The following is a 15,454-nucleotide window of genomic DNA, read 5'->3' as shown; positions in this document are numbered from 1 at the left end:
GGGCTTTCACTCTCAGAATACTGTGGTTCAAACGCATAAGGCTCTAACCCAAGTTTTAAAAAGCACATTGTGCATATAAAAGTTGAGTTTATACTAATAGTACGCAATGCTTGGCAGCATGAACGGCTATGTACAATGGCGTATACGAATGCGATCAGATACTAAAACGTCATAGCTTTGAAAAGTACCCGGATGTTAAATATGTTTGTTCGTTAATTATTCCCCTCCATGAATGGCCTCCATGGCAAGCACTTCAAATGCCTATCCAAGCTACAGTTATAATTAAAACAAAATTAAACCACTGCAATATTATTTCGAATACAGTTAAGAATATACACAACTATAAATTAAGGCCGCATTTAGGTTCGCTTTAAATTGATTCGACTTTTTTTTTTTTTTTTTTTTGATATTGGAGATACGCCAACAATGGCATCTGAAGAACATTTTTCATAAGACAGATTTCCAGTTTTGCCTCGCAAACTACTAACGGTATACAATGCCCCTTCAGAGAATAGTTAAATGTAGTGATGTGTAATGTTGGAAGTGTAGTACAGTTCACATCATCGCTTTATCAACCGAACCAAGATGTTGACCGGAGATTGACGGTTTCATGGCCACTTTGGATTGCATGACTGTTTTAAACACTGTGACACACGTTATTAACCAGTTATTTCGCTTTTCTTTGTTGCCATTGATACCGACGTGATAGCAAGATGTATTTAGCCAGTCTAATTTCTAATATAAACATAGTCCTTTTTACGTATTCATAATTTGCCCTTTCGTGACCTGTTCATATCTATCATACTTTACAGACATGCACGCTAAAGTCTCGCTCGTCGCTTTGGTCGTATTTCTAACGCAAAGCCTTCGTGTTATTGCTATATGCGAAGTCGATCCCGCATCGGAACCATTTCAGGTATTTGATGAAATGTTTAGAGAAATTCTTGGCGATTCACCTACGCTCGAACTTCTCCATAACAGCAGTGAACCGGCCGAGTTTCACGAAGGCCCAGTTTACTATTCCAACGGACAAAGCAGTTATCTGTTGTACACAACACAACCACCGGCAGACTACACTGACGAGAATGTAGAACCACAGATCACCATCCAGCAATACGACATAGCAAGCGATACCATTGCAACTTTCCGGAATGCGTCTTTAGCAAATATGCCGAATGGCCAGAGCAAGGATTTGGATGGCAAGCTATTAACCTGTGAGCAAGGTTTCAGAGATACAGCCCTTGGGCGGATCACACGGACTGACATGTCAACGGGGGAGGTCGAAGTAGTTATCGATTCCTATTATGGCAGGAAGTTCAACTCTCCCAACGACGTTGTGATGAAAAGTGACGGGACTATTTGGTTCACGGATCCGGAGTACGGATATCAGCAGGCATTTAAACCTTCGCCGGAAATAGGGAATTACTTGTATCGCTACGATCCCGAAGGACCAGACCCGAAGTTAACTATAGTTGCTGACGACTTCGAGCGACCGAATGGATTGGCGTTTTCTCCTTCTGAAGATTATTTATACGTAAGTGACAGTGGTGCCATCCAAGGGTCCGGTCCTTATCGTACAGATCTGCCCCACCACATTCGTCGATTCGAAGTACATGATAACAAGTATTTGAGAAACAGCGAACTGTTCGCAATTACTACGGAATGTGTAAACGTAGCAGAAGGTGTGATGCCAGGAATTCCTGACGGGATAAAGGTGGATATTTGCGGTAACGTGTATGTCAGCGGCGGCGACGGTGTCGAGGTTTTTAACCCAGATGGCGCGCTGATTGGGAAAATCTTACTTGGAAGGGGGTCGCCTAATTTGGTCTTTGGCGGAAAGTACGGAAACGAGTTGTATATTTTGGCCGACGTGGCACTCTACAGAGTCTCTCTGAAGATCCAGGGAGCGATGTACTCTGACGTCACATCGCCGGAAGAGCTTATAAAAAAAGATCAGTGTCCCCAATCATCAAGTCCCCAAACATCCTCCTCCTTGAGCTCCATGTATACCAATATTATGTTTCATTCGATTCAAGTTCTAATAAGTTTAATGCTAGGCGTGGTTTTAACAAAATAGATCAGGTGGAATAGAATAATATTATAATTATAACAAATAAAATGTTTTTTATGATAATGGCTGTTGCGTCATTGCAGGTGGTCGGGTTAAAATTATCAGAAATGTCATGGTTTTTCGTTTACTGACTCAATGCTCCATCTTTCTCTCTATCGTTGCCATTTTACAGATCATATGTTCAGGCTGTCAGCAAAGGTTGGCAGCGCCTTCAGGAAGCACCGTCAAGCCCAATACTCATGTGGCTAGATAGAGTTAATGCCGCGTCAACATTACGGGATTCAAGACCAAATACATCGTTTCCAACAGAGGCAGCGGCACGAAATGTTGCGCGACTTTACCACATTTGAAATCTAAACCTCTAAAACGCTATTTACAGCATTTTAAGGGGCAAATTTTGCTGGCACAAAGGGTTTCAGCTTGATTTTGGAGGGGCGACGCCCTCAATATTTTTGTTGACCGCCCATTTGCCCCCCCCCCGTGCCACCGCCACTGTCGAGTAAAAGACAAACGCAACAAATATAGTTATTCAGCCATCGCCTCATCAGTTTGTGGGTGGGTATGTCTACACCAAATCTACGAAATCGCGCTATTTGGACGATGGTGACGGTGTGATACTACTACTATAACTGTGGTGAGTTCATAAAGTGGTGCAAATGCATATACAGTACATGTATTTCAAACTGCTGTTTTAATATTGTTTTAGATCACTCAATATGTTAATATGTATTGTTGGCGCCGTCCGGGCATGTCGTTACGTAAACTCCTGAAATTTCATCGAAAAGTGCTCTAAAAAATGATTTTTTTGCGCTTGTGCGAAACAACGCTAAATCTGCCGGGGGATTACTGCGACTCAGCCTCTGGTACCCGGTGGACCGCTTGCGGCGAGACTGGGAAAACTTGTTGGTCGCAGTGCTGTGTATGTCAATCATTTCAAGGCGTGAAGAAAAATAAAGTAATCAAAAAAACACTTATGGGATCATTAAATAACCGAGTCACCGACGTGTTTTTCATTATGATTTTTCAATGATTGAATGTTCAGTGCACAACAAGTCTACACACGAATTAACAACTACGACTGAGGTGGGCTTGAGGAGTGACGAAACATCCGTGCAGTATTGCGGACTCATACAATTACAATTGAATGGCGTAGTAATGTGATCTGTGATCGCAAACCAACTATGTTAAAAGTTGTAGTTAAAAACAAAATTTCCTGAGTGTACATAAAATGGTTATACAAAAAATAAATATAAAAACAAATGACAGTACAATATTATAAACAAACAAATCTACAAATTGAGGTGTCTTGTATAAATATTCATTTTGATAAATTTGGAAAATGCAATGTTCACGCTAGTATTTTCATTACTCATTGAAGACATAAATTTGTCATTTTTCGAGAGGGTCGTGAAATTTGTAAAATTTGTTACGTTAAAATTTGTTAGTAAATTTTTCATATAGTGATTATCTTTCATTGTAAGAAGGGCATATCATGACATATTGAATTTCATCTTCGATTTCTTCATCCGCACAGAGGATAATCACAGTAAATGTGGCTGTATCCGATGTTCATATCTATATCATGTTATATTGTTACACTGGCGAATACTCTCTTTTTTCCACGAGAGATCTCAATTACTTGCGTGTCGAAAACGTTTTGGAAATAAAGCTGTTCTATTTTTTCAAAACACAAATAGCTTTGGAACTGAAAAAAATACTATGACAGAATCCCCACACCCTCCTTGTGGCGTTCGTTGCGTATGAAAGTTATTTTCACGAGTTTCACGAGTGATGCGGTGTATCCTGCGACCGTACTGTGAAAGTACAGCAGAATACTAGTACACCGCATCTCGAGTGAAAATAACTTCCATACGCAACGAAAGCCACGGAGTGGGGGTGGGATTCTGTTTTTATTACATATGTTTCATATTTGATTATTTCATATTAAAGAAAGAACGTGCAACAAACCGGGATAGTCGGGGAACCTCATTGCCCATTGTTCCAAGATAGCGTTACGCCCGTTACGTAAGTGGGCAACAGACTACTTCAACACTAGGTGTGTTCGTTTACTGACTATTGACAAGAAACTCTTTTGGCAAGGACACGACAATTGTCGAGAGATCAATTTATTCTGTAACTGCTCGATGTGACAGCGCTTCTCTCGTCAAATAATAGACGTGTCTTTTCAAACGTGAGAGTTATTTGCCTGTAGATTTGAATATCTTCGTTGCCATTGATACCATTGTGGTGAGATCTATTTAGCTAGCCTGGGTGTTTACATAGCCGCGAGGTACGCATATGCATCTACAACGACAACAACATGTCTGCTAAAGTCTCGTTCGTCGCTTTGGTTGTATTTCTAACGCAAAGCCTTCGTGTTATTGCTATATGCGAAGTCGATCCCGCATCGGAACCATTTCAGGTATTTGATGAAATGTTTAGTGAAATTCTTGGCGATTCACCTACGCTCGAACTTCTGCATAACAGCAGTAAACCGGCCGAGTTTCACGAAGGCCCAGTTTACTATTCCAATGGACAGAACAGTTATCTAATGTACACAACACAACCACCGGCAGACTACACTGACGAGAATGTAGAACCTCAGATCACCATCCAGCAATACGATATAGCAAGCGATACCATTGCAACTTTCCGGAATGCGTCTTTCGCAAATATGCCGAATGGCCAGAGCAAAGATTTGGACGGCAAGCTATTAACTTGTGAGCAAGGTTTCAGAGATACAGCCCCTGGACGAATCACACGGACTGACATGTCAACGGGTGAGGTCGAAGTAGTTATCGATTCCTATTATGGCAGGAAGTTCAACTCTCCCAACGACGTTGTGATGAAAAGTGACGGGACTATTTGGTTCACGGATCCGGAGTACGGATATCAGCAGGCATTTAAACCTTCGCCGGAAATAGGGAGTTTCTTGTATCGCTACGACCCCGAAGGACCAGACCCGAAGTTAACTATAGTTGCTGACGACTTCGAGCGACCGAATGGATTGGCGTTTTCTCCTTCTGAAGATTATTTATACGTAAGTGACAGTGGTGCCATCCAAGGGTCCGGTCCTTATCGTACAGATCTGCCCCACCACATTCGTCGATTCGAAGTACATGATAACAAGTATTTGAGAAACAGCGAACTGTTCGCAATTACTACGGAATGTGTAAACGTAGCAGAAGGTGTGATGCCAGGAATTCCTGACGGGATAAAGGTGGATATTTGCGGTAACGTGTATGTCAGCGGCGGCGACGGTGTCGAGGTTTTTAACCCAGATGGCGCGCTGATTGGGAAAATCTTACTTGGAAGGGGGTCGCCTAATTTGGTCTTTGGCGGAAAGTACGGAAACGAGTTGTATATTTTGGCCGACGTGGCACTCTACAGAGTCTCTCTGAAGATCCAGGGAGCGATGTACTCTGACGTCACATCGCCGGAAGAGCTTATAACAAAAGATCAGTGTCCCCAATCATCAAGTCCCCAAACATCCTCCTCCTTGAGCTCCATGGATACCAGTATTATGTTTCATTCGATTCAAGTTCTAATAAGTTTAATGCTAGGCGTGGTTTTAACAAAATAGATCAGGTGGAATAAAATAATATTAAAATTATAACAAATAAAATGTTTTTTTAGGTCAACAATGATAACGAGGTACAGAGATTGCAACGGTGAACTGTTGACTATTGACAGCACTGGGGACTGTTTCAAATAATATTTTGCTGTCGACAGAATAATATTTTTGTGCATTGATATTAAACTGAAAAATACCGAAATATATCTGTGAGTAATTGCATTGTTATTGGAGGTTATTCCAATAAAATTGACAACAGAAGATGGAATGAAAGATTGGAACAACGGAAAAAAAACTGACAGAGGTTCAACGGGGTTTATTGTTTGTTTGATGTTTTAATAATTTGGCATTGATTGTGGACTGTTGACAGATATAATTCACAACATAATTACGTATTTCCCTAATTTAGTTCCACTGCACGTTTGCTAAGATGTGTTCTTACAATAAGATTGCTAGCACTTTACCTGCTACTTCATATCACCGTTTTCCATGCCCTCTTGCAGCGGCTACTTACTGTGTTGTTAATAGAGGAAAAACACATACTAGTATTCTGGCTCGCGAGAATGCTCATTCATGCATTGAGGAGCTATTTCAGAGTCACGTGAACTAATTGTCCAATGGAAGAGCAGATCAAAGACCAATCTACCATTCGGTGGTTGCTGGTGCTCGTGTTATTCTGTGTACGATTACGTCATCAACTCTCAGTTGATGGATGACGTACACGACCCCATCCCGTGCATACAAACAAAGGAATCAAATGAATACTAGTACTGTGAAATACTTTATTTTAGCCGGAAGTAATTTTCGCTGAAAAAACTTTTTTGGTGTTTTGTGTGGATTTTATTTTCACTGATTTTTGACGAGTTGAATGTAAAATATAAGAAAAAAAATATAATCGCTGGTTTTTATTTTTCACTGAATCGTTCCTTCAGCGAAAATTAATTTCAAGCAAAAATAAAGTAATTTACAATATAACTTTTTCAGGATTTCGCGGTGTTACAAACTAAACATTTACCTATCGCGTAGTAATGAATTTTTTAGTACAATATGAGTACAATATTAGTGAATATTACACGACAGAAAACTAAATATGAATCCGAAAAATGAAACCATTGCAAAATTAGAATTTGAACCTTATACTAAAATTGTCTTACTCAATTTATTCGCTTATATACAAGGTCATTGACTGGCAGAAGTTAATAAATACAAAGAAAACTATGAGAAATTGGAATTCGTATTCGATTTGGTGGAAATTTCAAAGTTGACACTTTCGTGCTTAGTTTCCTTTGTTTGCGCCTCGACATCATTCAATTTGAAAACAATTAGTTGCATCGAAAACGTGATAAGAAACTTGCGTAAGAAAAATACTTTACGAAAGTATGATACTTCGATTCGTGACCAATCGCCGCCATCAGGAATAGTTCGGATAAAATACGCGCCTGTTTACTCTGGTAAATGTCTCTCCTAATTGGGATATTAAAAACAATCAGCTTCTATCTGTTATATGAACATGAAGTTCATCGTCTATAAGCGATGTGCACTGAGGTGCGCCTATGGGTGGTCAATCTTGGCCATTTTTGTATTTGACAATATGATGAGTATTACATAATACGGAATACATATACACCCTCACCCCTTTGAGTCTTTGGGGTTTCCCAGCACGGTTTTCAAGACGCATGCAGCCTGGGGACGCCACACCATATATTATGATTGCTTTTGCGAATAAATTTAAATTATCAATATCGACCTGACTATCAACAACATCCTGTCTTCCTGCACCTATCCTAAGTATTGCATATTTTATGTCCCAGAATTCATCTTGGCTGAGCCCCAAGGCTACTTGCACGTCTTTTTCGAACGTATAACCACGCGTTGTAAAATAGCCTGTGATGGGAGGAAGTGGATTTTGCATGAAAGTCCAATTTTGAAACAACATTTTGGAGAGATTGTTTTACAGTTTACTATAATTGTATTTGTCAAGAAAACTAAACAAATTAAATTAAATGTCGCTAGTCTACAGATGGAGTTGGCCTCGTATGACAGCTAGTTCAATGAGACGTGTAAGTTAGTGGTTTCAATCGAAATAACTGAGCATTTGATAGATCTTGTAATAATATAAATTGGTCACAGTAAGGAATGGTTGATATGACGTCACGGTGGCGGGAAAATAAGAACCAATCAATGTTGAAATGATCGCAACAAAATTATTATGCATATACTAGTATACGTGTTTGGACACTCCGTCCGGACTCACACAATTGACTGTCTTGGGACTGTCTCTTACGTATTTTGTTTTTATCTGCGGCCGATTCTTCTGTGTTATACAACATGTCATGGCATTTACGAGATTATCTATTACTATCCATATTGATTAGCTTAGCCAAGTAATTTACTAAGTCTGGCAGTAGAAATGAAATTTGGGTATCTTCAAAATTCACTTACGACGATGTTATCCAGTGATCTGTTTTGCTACTTATTGAACACGTTCAAAATTTGTCACATTTACATTACTTATTTTCTATGCCACTTTGGTGGCCCAATCTTGTTGTATGCCGTGGTGTTTTGTGAAAGGATGTACACCTCTCAATAAAAGAAAGATATATCTATCCAAGTTAAACATTTCTTTACTTATTAGGAAACATAAGTATGTACTGCAGTCATAAAGTAGTATTGTTACCACGGCAACAACGAACAAAACAACTGACCATCGTATGGTAATCAAAGGCATGCCTTTATTGCAATCTCAATCATTATCTCTATTTTATATACAAACATATTTATTAAAATCACATGACTTGTAATTAAAAGTGTGTCGCTTTCAAGTGAATGATTCTCTGTTTCATATGGGTCCAATTGGCCCATAATATATTACAGGAGAGCCAATGGCAGCTTCATGTTGCTTTCTTGCGTTTTGTTTGCTGCCCTCAAAGGCACTGCGCACAAGAGGCTAATTTTTCGCTAAAGAGGGCGCTCAACGGCAAGAAGATGCCATGTCAGATCAGAAGTTTTCGTGTTTATTGCACACAATTATTATAGATTTGTATAATATATTTTATAAGATGTATAGCCTATGGTATCATTTACTTCGTTTCTACGGACGTATTTTGAAAAAAAAAGTAGATTGAAAAGTAAAACTGTACATGATCAGTGATTTGTATTTACATTAAAGCAGGTCCAATTTAGCATAAGAAATTAATGACTTTTTATAGCCAAATCAGAGTTCAGTTTCGACCCATAAACTAATCTGAGTTCGTTGGGGGATTTCTTTTTTAATTTCTTCGTCTGAAATTGCATCTCGGCACCAGTAAAACGGCACATAAAAAGAAAAGTGTTATTTCTAAAACAGTATGGAAACTAAACTGCTCACTCTAGTTAAAAGAATGTGTTTTTGGAGTTTCAATATCTAAACTATTAAAATTACAACGCATGTCTGGGTGAATGCGCCGACGTTGAATTATACTAAATCGTAATGCCATACCCTCCACTGCCTATGAGACAATATACAGGCGACAGTTGAATATCAATAATTGACGAGCGTGTGAGGGGCTTTATAAACAAAACCAGCCGATGATACAACGATTTGATTGACAGGTTCACCAGGTAGTTGGATATATAATTTGCATACACGTGTCTCGGTTTCAGCCGTCGTGTACGGCGGTTTATCCTGTGACCACTGCCGCTTAAATTGTATCAACATTAATATTATTCAATATGGCAATGATAAGCATAACGTTAGATGGCGGGAAAAGGTTGGCGGTATGTTAGTCTGTATTACTGTATGACACAGTTCTTGCCACTTCTCTGTTGCAAGTAGTCCACCATATCGGAGTGGTTATTTCGTAACGCCAGGTCCATTGGGGTTTCACGATTTTTATCCGGTACATTGACACGTGAGCCAGCTTTGATTAATATGTGAGACACTTGAACGTGGCCCTTCTCGGCGGCGTAATGAAGAGGCGTGCGGCCGTATGAATTGATACGAGTAAAGTTGGCGCCTTTCTCAAGTAGACACTGGACGACATCGGCGTGACCGTTGTCAGACGCGACGTGCAGGGGCGTCGAGTGGTAGCGATTTGGGGCGTCAATAACCGCACCCTTCAACAGTAGCATCTCGACGACAGGCAGTCTACCGTTAGCTGCAGCTCGGTGCAGCGGTCTGTCAGTATCGGGCGCGTTTATGACAGCTCCTTTGTGAACAAGCAGCTCGACCATAGCCAGGTGGCCCTCCTCGGCAGCAACGTGGATCGGTCGGTGTTGCCAGCCGTCGACTTCGGCAATTCTGTTAATATTCGCACCATGTTGAATCAGACTTTCGAGAACGAGGGTGTTACCACTGGATGCCGCCAGGTGACACGGAGTAACGATGCCTTCCTCGGATGGGTTCACCTCGGCGCCATTCTTGATTAAGAGTTCCACCACCGGGAGATGTCCACCAGAGACAGCTGCGTGGATAGGTGTAATTTTGCACCCTTGCTCATCTTCGTCACCGATAGCGTTCACGCACGCGCCGCTGCGGATTAGGTAATCGCATGTTTGGAGATGCCCGTTTGCTGAAGCCATTAACAGTGGAGTGTCTTTGAATTTATTCTCCGCATCAACTGGGGCGTTTTTCTCTACCAATAACTTAACGATGTGCAGGTGACCTCGTTCTGAAGCAAAATGTAATGGTGTCCAGTCCTCTTTGTCCTTTGCTTCTACATCAGCGTTAGCTCGTAGTAGCTGGCGGGCAACGTCAAGGTGCCCCTTATCGGCCGCAAGATGGAGTGGAGTAGCGAGGTACGTATTACTGGCGTTCACCATGGCATCATGTTTTAGCAGTACTTCTGCAACCATGGAATGGCCTTTTTCAGCAGAATAGTGAAGAGGGGTCCGATTATACTGGTTCATGGCATCCACATTTGCACCTTCTTCCAACAAAAGCTGTGCCACACTGGAATGGCCCTGGTCGGACGCGTGGTGCAGCGGAGTGGCATCGTAACTATCTGTAGAATCGACGATAGCGCCCTCTTGTATGAGTAGCTCCGCGACGAGCGTGTGTCCCTTTCCCGACGAATAGTGCAGCGGCGTATTTCGTTTATCCGTTGTCGCATTTACCAATGCGCCGCCATGCAGTAACACTTCAACGGTGTCCAGTTTGCCGCTGGAGCAAGCCATAAGGAGAGGCGTTGCGCGATGTTCGCCGATGGCGTCCACCTGGGCTCCATGTTGAAGGAGAACTCGCACGGCACCCGTGTGACCATGAATTGCAGCCAGGTGGAGTGGTGTGGATTCATCCTTGTTTCTTATATTGGGCAATGCATTGTTTTGTAAAATCATGTCCGTTACAGATACATGGCCATTTCCTGCGGCGAAATGCAGTGATGTATTTCCGAACTCACCGACCATATTCACATCAGAGCCTTTCCTCAACAAGTAGTCTACTACGCCCAAATGTCCCTTTTCGGCCGCGAGATGAACCGGAGAGTTACCGTTGTAGTTCGGTCGGTTTAACTGCGCTCCACGCTGCACCAACAGCTGGACGATTCGCAAATGGCCGTTATAAGACGCTCGATGTAGCGGGGTTATTTTATGCTTATTTCTAGCGTCAACCCATGCTCCTTTCTGTATCAAAAGCTCGGCGATATTGGCAGCGCCGTAGTAGGCAGCTCTGTGTAGCGGCGTCTCTAAATCTTCATTCAAGACGTTGACGTCGCGGAATCCTTCTTTCGTAATCAAATATACAACTATATCGTAGTGTCCCCAGCTTGCCGCTCGATGCAGCACCGTCTCTCCCCGCGAGGTCCTTGCATTGACGTGTCCGCCCAGTTTGATTAGCTTTTTCACCGCACCTAACTTTCCCGCGCTACATGCCATATGTAGCGGCGTGTTCCCGTATTTGCTCGTCGCGTTCACTTGCTGCCCGGCCTTAACGAGTTTGCCAATAGCTTTCGTGTCCCCAGCTCTCGCCGCTCGGTGCAGGGGAGTCAAGAACCTTTCCGACTGGGCAACCTCTTTAATAATGTTCACTACGTCCATGTGGTTCATCTTTTCGGCGATATCCATCGACGAGAGTCCATAGAAATCGTTGGACGTGTCGTTAACAAGTTCGTCTTTCAATTTTGCGAAATCAACATAGACGTACAGAGCGGCTATGAACTGCGCCCGATTGTAATACGCAGCATGGTGCAGAAGAGTGAACCCATCTCGTGTCGTGTAGAGATCGGCTACCTTCGCCAGCTCCAAGGCGGTGAATTGGTCGCCAATCTTGATGGCTTCGTAGAGCCGCAGCTCCACCGCTTGACTGTAATTCATGGTGGCAGGGTTAGACTATCTGTAAAAACACGAGAACGTATTAATAAAAAAAGATAATTACACCTTTTACAAAAGCTCAATTTCTGGTATGTCATGCAATTAAAAAACACACAACAAGTAGCAATTTTATAGCAATCAGCATGCAAATTTACTGCCCATATGAACAGTGATATATGCAATTACATGTCATCGCCACCTTCATGATTCTCGACAAAAGCAAATAGTCAAACGATTATAACACGAAAATACATCTACAATTTTTAAAAAAGCAGACAATTTACTCAAATTTATATCGGCTACCTAATATTAATAATGAATAAATCACGCGTAGAATTACAATTAATATGTCACCCAGTGGAAATCACGTGACGTCAGAGTGGTAGGATGCGTTCATAAGCGATTTTTTTTTCAAGATACGTTACCAGGCTAATCACATGCAAAGCTATTTTGTACGTCATAATAACGCGATAAATCGTATTTTTCACGATATCTCGATGTCATTACTACGACATCTCGTGTTAATGTCGTATTTTCATACTTAAAAGGGTGGTGATCCAATTATGTCATGATCATATCGTAGTTATGACCAAAAAAAAACAGTATTAAAATAGCCAAAATTCCAGTACCAGTAATTTGTTTTGAACTCTGATAAGATTAGACCTATCCCACCCTTCATTGCTTAGGGCACCAATACCTGCGTATACCACATATACGTACCCGTGGTAAAACGAGCTTTTCACGATTACGAATATACATACAAAATAACTCACAAAGATAAAACACGCTAAAATTGTTACAGGCGTATATAATTGTATACTAGTACCTAAAGTAAATAATAAAAAAGACTGTTATCTATTTTTTTTATTTTTCACATTCTTCTGTTGTGAGCAAGCCTGCCTTTTTTTTATAGTTGTCCCCACCAGCCCACATATTACATATATAGTATATACATATATAAATATAGCGGTCAATCATTCACTGGGAACACAAAAGCATGTACGTATACTAAGGCAGGTCGAATTCCATGGTTAATAACTAACTATTTTCTTTTCTTTGTCAATATGTCTACGCGTCCTCTGTTTGAAGTTTATTTGAGTGTCGTGCGAGTCATCACCTCTCGTGACTAATGCAATTTTTGGTCGAAAAAACACAATAATTATTCACTGGGTTTTTGCTGATATGTGAAATCTGCTAAAATTAGACATCCTTCTGAACCATATAAGTAAATGCTTGAACATATGTACATTTTAATAACTCACATTGTGTCCTTCAAAAATTTAAATTTATAATTTAAAACCTAGTAAACGTCCGATCACATATTAACGCAGTAATCTATTTGACCGTGAACTAATTGTTTAGTGCTGCCGATCAAGGCTGATACCGCAGTCAGAAAACGACCAATATGCGATGTCCGAGGTGATACACAGTCTCTGGCAGGGAGACTGTGGGTCCCTGACACTGGAATCTGAACTTGTCAATTTCTGAATGGGAACGTAATAAGCAGTGTGAAGTCTTAAAACGATTAAATTAAACAGCAAATATACTCAATCTAAAGAAATGTCGGATTAATGGTCGATTAACTTGAATGTGGGCGGTGTGGTCATTGGTTCTAGACAGAGCGGCTGTGTTTTCAACATTATAGTCAATTAAAAATAATGACCAAGTAAACAACGGAGGTATAATTGGCGTATCACTTCGAAACAGGAAGAGAAATGATAAACTGGGTGTATACACTGGTACTGTTATCATATAGCCATGACCCTGTTTCGATTATCTATACAGCGGCATTGGCTTTTAGTTCCATAGATTTGCCCCGTATACTGTACGTAACTGTACCGTTACTTGAAACCTATCGTGTTTATTTCCTAAGTCAGTCACCAGAGTTTTCCAAACAATGTTCTTTCATTCAAACAGCTGTTCCGGTCCCGCGGCGACGGAAACACAACACCGATTGTGTTTTCTTAACTTCAACGCTGACCTATTTTATAACTTCTATGTGTTTTTGTTCCTTTGTGACGTGCTTTGAAATTATTTAAAATGGCATCCATAACCGTATATTCGTTTGTGGACTTTGATCTTCACAAACACAACTGTCGTGCCTGTCTCATGTTAACACCTTAATACTTCCGCCATATCCAACGGCAACCAAGTTGGTGCTTATCGACTAAACTTAGGCTACATCGAGTGTATCCCCCGTCTAAACCTACCTTGATGTATCTTTAGTCTGTCTGTATAGTCACCACTACATCGAGAAGTCGTTAGATTCTCCAGTAGAACGTAAGTTTGAGTTGATCGCAGTCGTGTCCCAGACCGTTGACGTGACTTCTTATCGATTTGATCTACGCATGCGTATTAAGTTTTAATACGGTACTTATTATACAAAGCGCGTCAATTCCACCAAACATTACCTCGATACTGCGTGTCTGAGTGACAGAAGCCATAGATGACTGGGGATAACACAGGGGATTCATTGTTTACTGCCTCGCGCGTACTGTGTAAAACTCATTCACAGTGACATCTTGGTCACAGCTAGCCAGTGCCGCTTATTATCCAACAAACATTTATTGCGCGCAGGTTTACATGTTACGACCCACCGATGTTTACGAAGCCAACATAACTGTCGACAGAGGGCGCAAGTCATGAAATTTTGTCAGGTCACTGAGCACAGACAGTACTTCGCATACTTGAGAGTCATCTGTCTATCTTATTTATCTTGGTTCTTTAGTACAGATTTATACCAATTGCCGAGTACTTTTGTTTTCCATATTCGATACATATTCAAGAAGTAATGGTATGACGTCATGAAACTACTATGATTCTATATACTATATACTATATACTATACTAGTATACTATGATTAAATTAAATTAAATACTGTAAAACACTTTGAAATAGCTACATATTATTTTAGCGAATTTGACTCAATGCATGAATTAACTGAATCTTGATTTAGCTAAAGTACCAATAATCTTACTATGAGAATAAACTCTATTCAAATTAGCGATATCTTAATTTAGCGGAATTGTGGATTAGCTAAAAAGACATGTTTTACAGTATAAACCCATGGAGATGTCAGAAGTACACATGAAATTCACGAATCAGTGGGTATATGTAGCACTTCTAGGCCTCGACTGTCCCCTCAAATACAATTAATGTCGTAATGGGCTACTGCGATGAGCTGTAAAGAGAAAGGGGAGTTACTAACGTAGAGTTATATTGTACAGATTCGAGACAGGTTCAATTCTGAGAGCCTATATGACCTCTTCAGAATCATGTAGGATTTTCATTCATCACGTATAACTGTTTTATGTCATCGTAATCTGTTTTCCGTATAAAAAACGGCGCCTATTCTATGTTCACCATTCCAATTATTACGTCTGGTGTTTAATCACATGACATAGTTCAGAGGTCACGCGCCGTAGTTGACTGTAATATTGGTCTTATCGTAATCACATTAATTACTGGCTTCAACGGGAAAGGAAATCACTGTGCCATGTATGTTGTATGGGTAATTAGA

General features: G+C 40.7%; 2 protein-coding genes and 1 long non-coding RNA gene across 4 annotated transcripts in view; 1 reads left to right on the top strand and 2 right to left on the bottom strand.

Annotated features, from left to right (window-relative positions):
- LOC144352350 (uncharacterized) overlaps positions 1 to 6,162 on the bottom strand; it is a 30,479-nt gene extending 24,317 nt beyond the window's left edge. The window contains exon 1 of one of the 2 annotated variants that reach the window (XR_013420581.1): positions 6,110 to 6,162. This is a non-coding gene — a long non-coding RNA (uncharacterized LOC144352350). Of the gene's footprint in view, positions 1 to 4,039; positions 4,084 to 6,109 lie in introns of those variants that run through there. The other variant, XR_013420582.1, reaches the window with a different exon arrangement.
- On the top strand, positions 4,370 to 5,847 carry LOC102809260 (uncharacterized). The gene has a single exon (XM_078009422.2). The coding sequence runs from the start codon at positions 4,392 to 4,394 to the stop codon at positions 5,652 to 5,654; it is 1,263 nt and encodes a 420-aa protein (XP_077865548.2). The 5' UTR covers positions 4,370 to 4,391; the 3' UTR covers positions 5,655 to 5,847.
- Positions 6,163 to 8,357: 2,195 nt separating the features above from the next.
- Positions 8,358 to 14,271, bottom strand: LOC102809129 (uncharacterized). Its single transcript, XM_085499722.1, has 2 exons — positions 14,144 to 14,271; positions 8,358 to 11,955 (listed from the first exon to the last, which is right to left on the bottom strand). The coding sequence occupies exon 2, from the start codon at positions 11,934 to 11,936 to the stop codon at positions 9,417 to 9,419; it is 2,520 nt and encodes an 839-aa protein (XP_085355848.1). The 5' UTR covers positions 11,937 to 11,955; positions 14,144 to 14,271; the 3' UTR covers positions 8,358 to 9,416.
- Between the last annotated feature and the right edge of the window lie 1,183 nt (positions 14,272 to 15,454).

The sequence above is a fragment of the Saccoglossus kowalevskii genome, chromosome 1, assembly GCF_978046115.1.
Source record: "Saccoglossus kowalevskii chromosome 1, keSacKowa6.1, whole genome shotgun sequence".
NCBI lineage: Eukaryota > Metazoa > Hemichordata > Enteropneusta > Harrimaniidae > Saccoglossus > Saccoglossus kowalevskii.
This window is presented reverse-complemented; position numbering and strand designations above follow the sequence as displayed.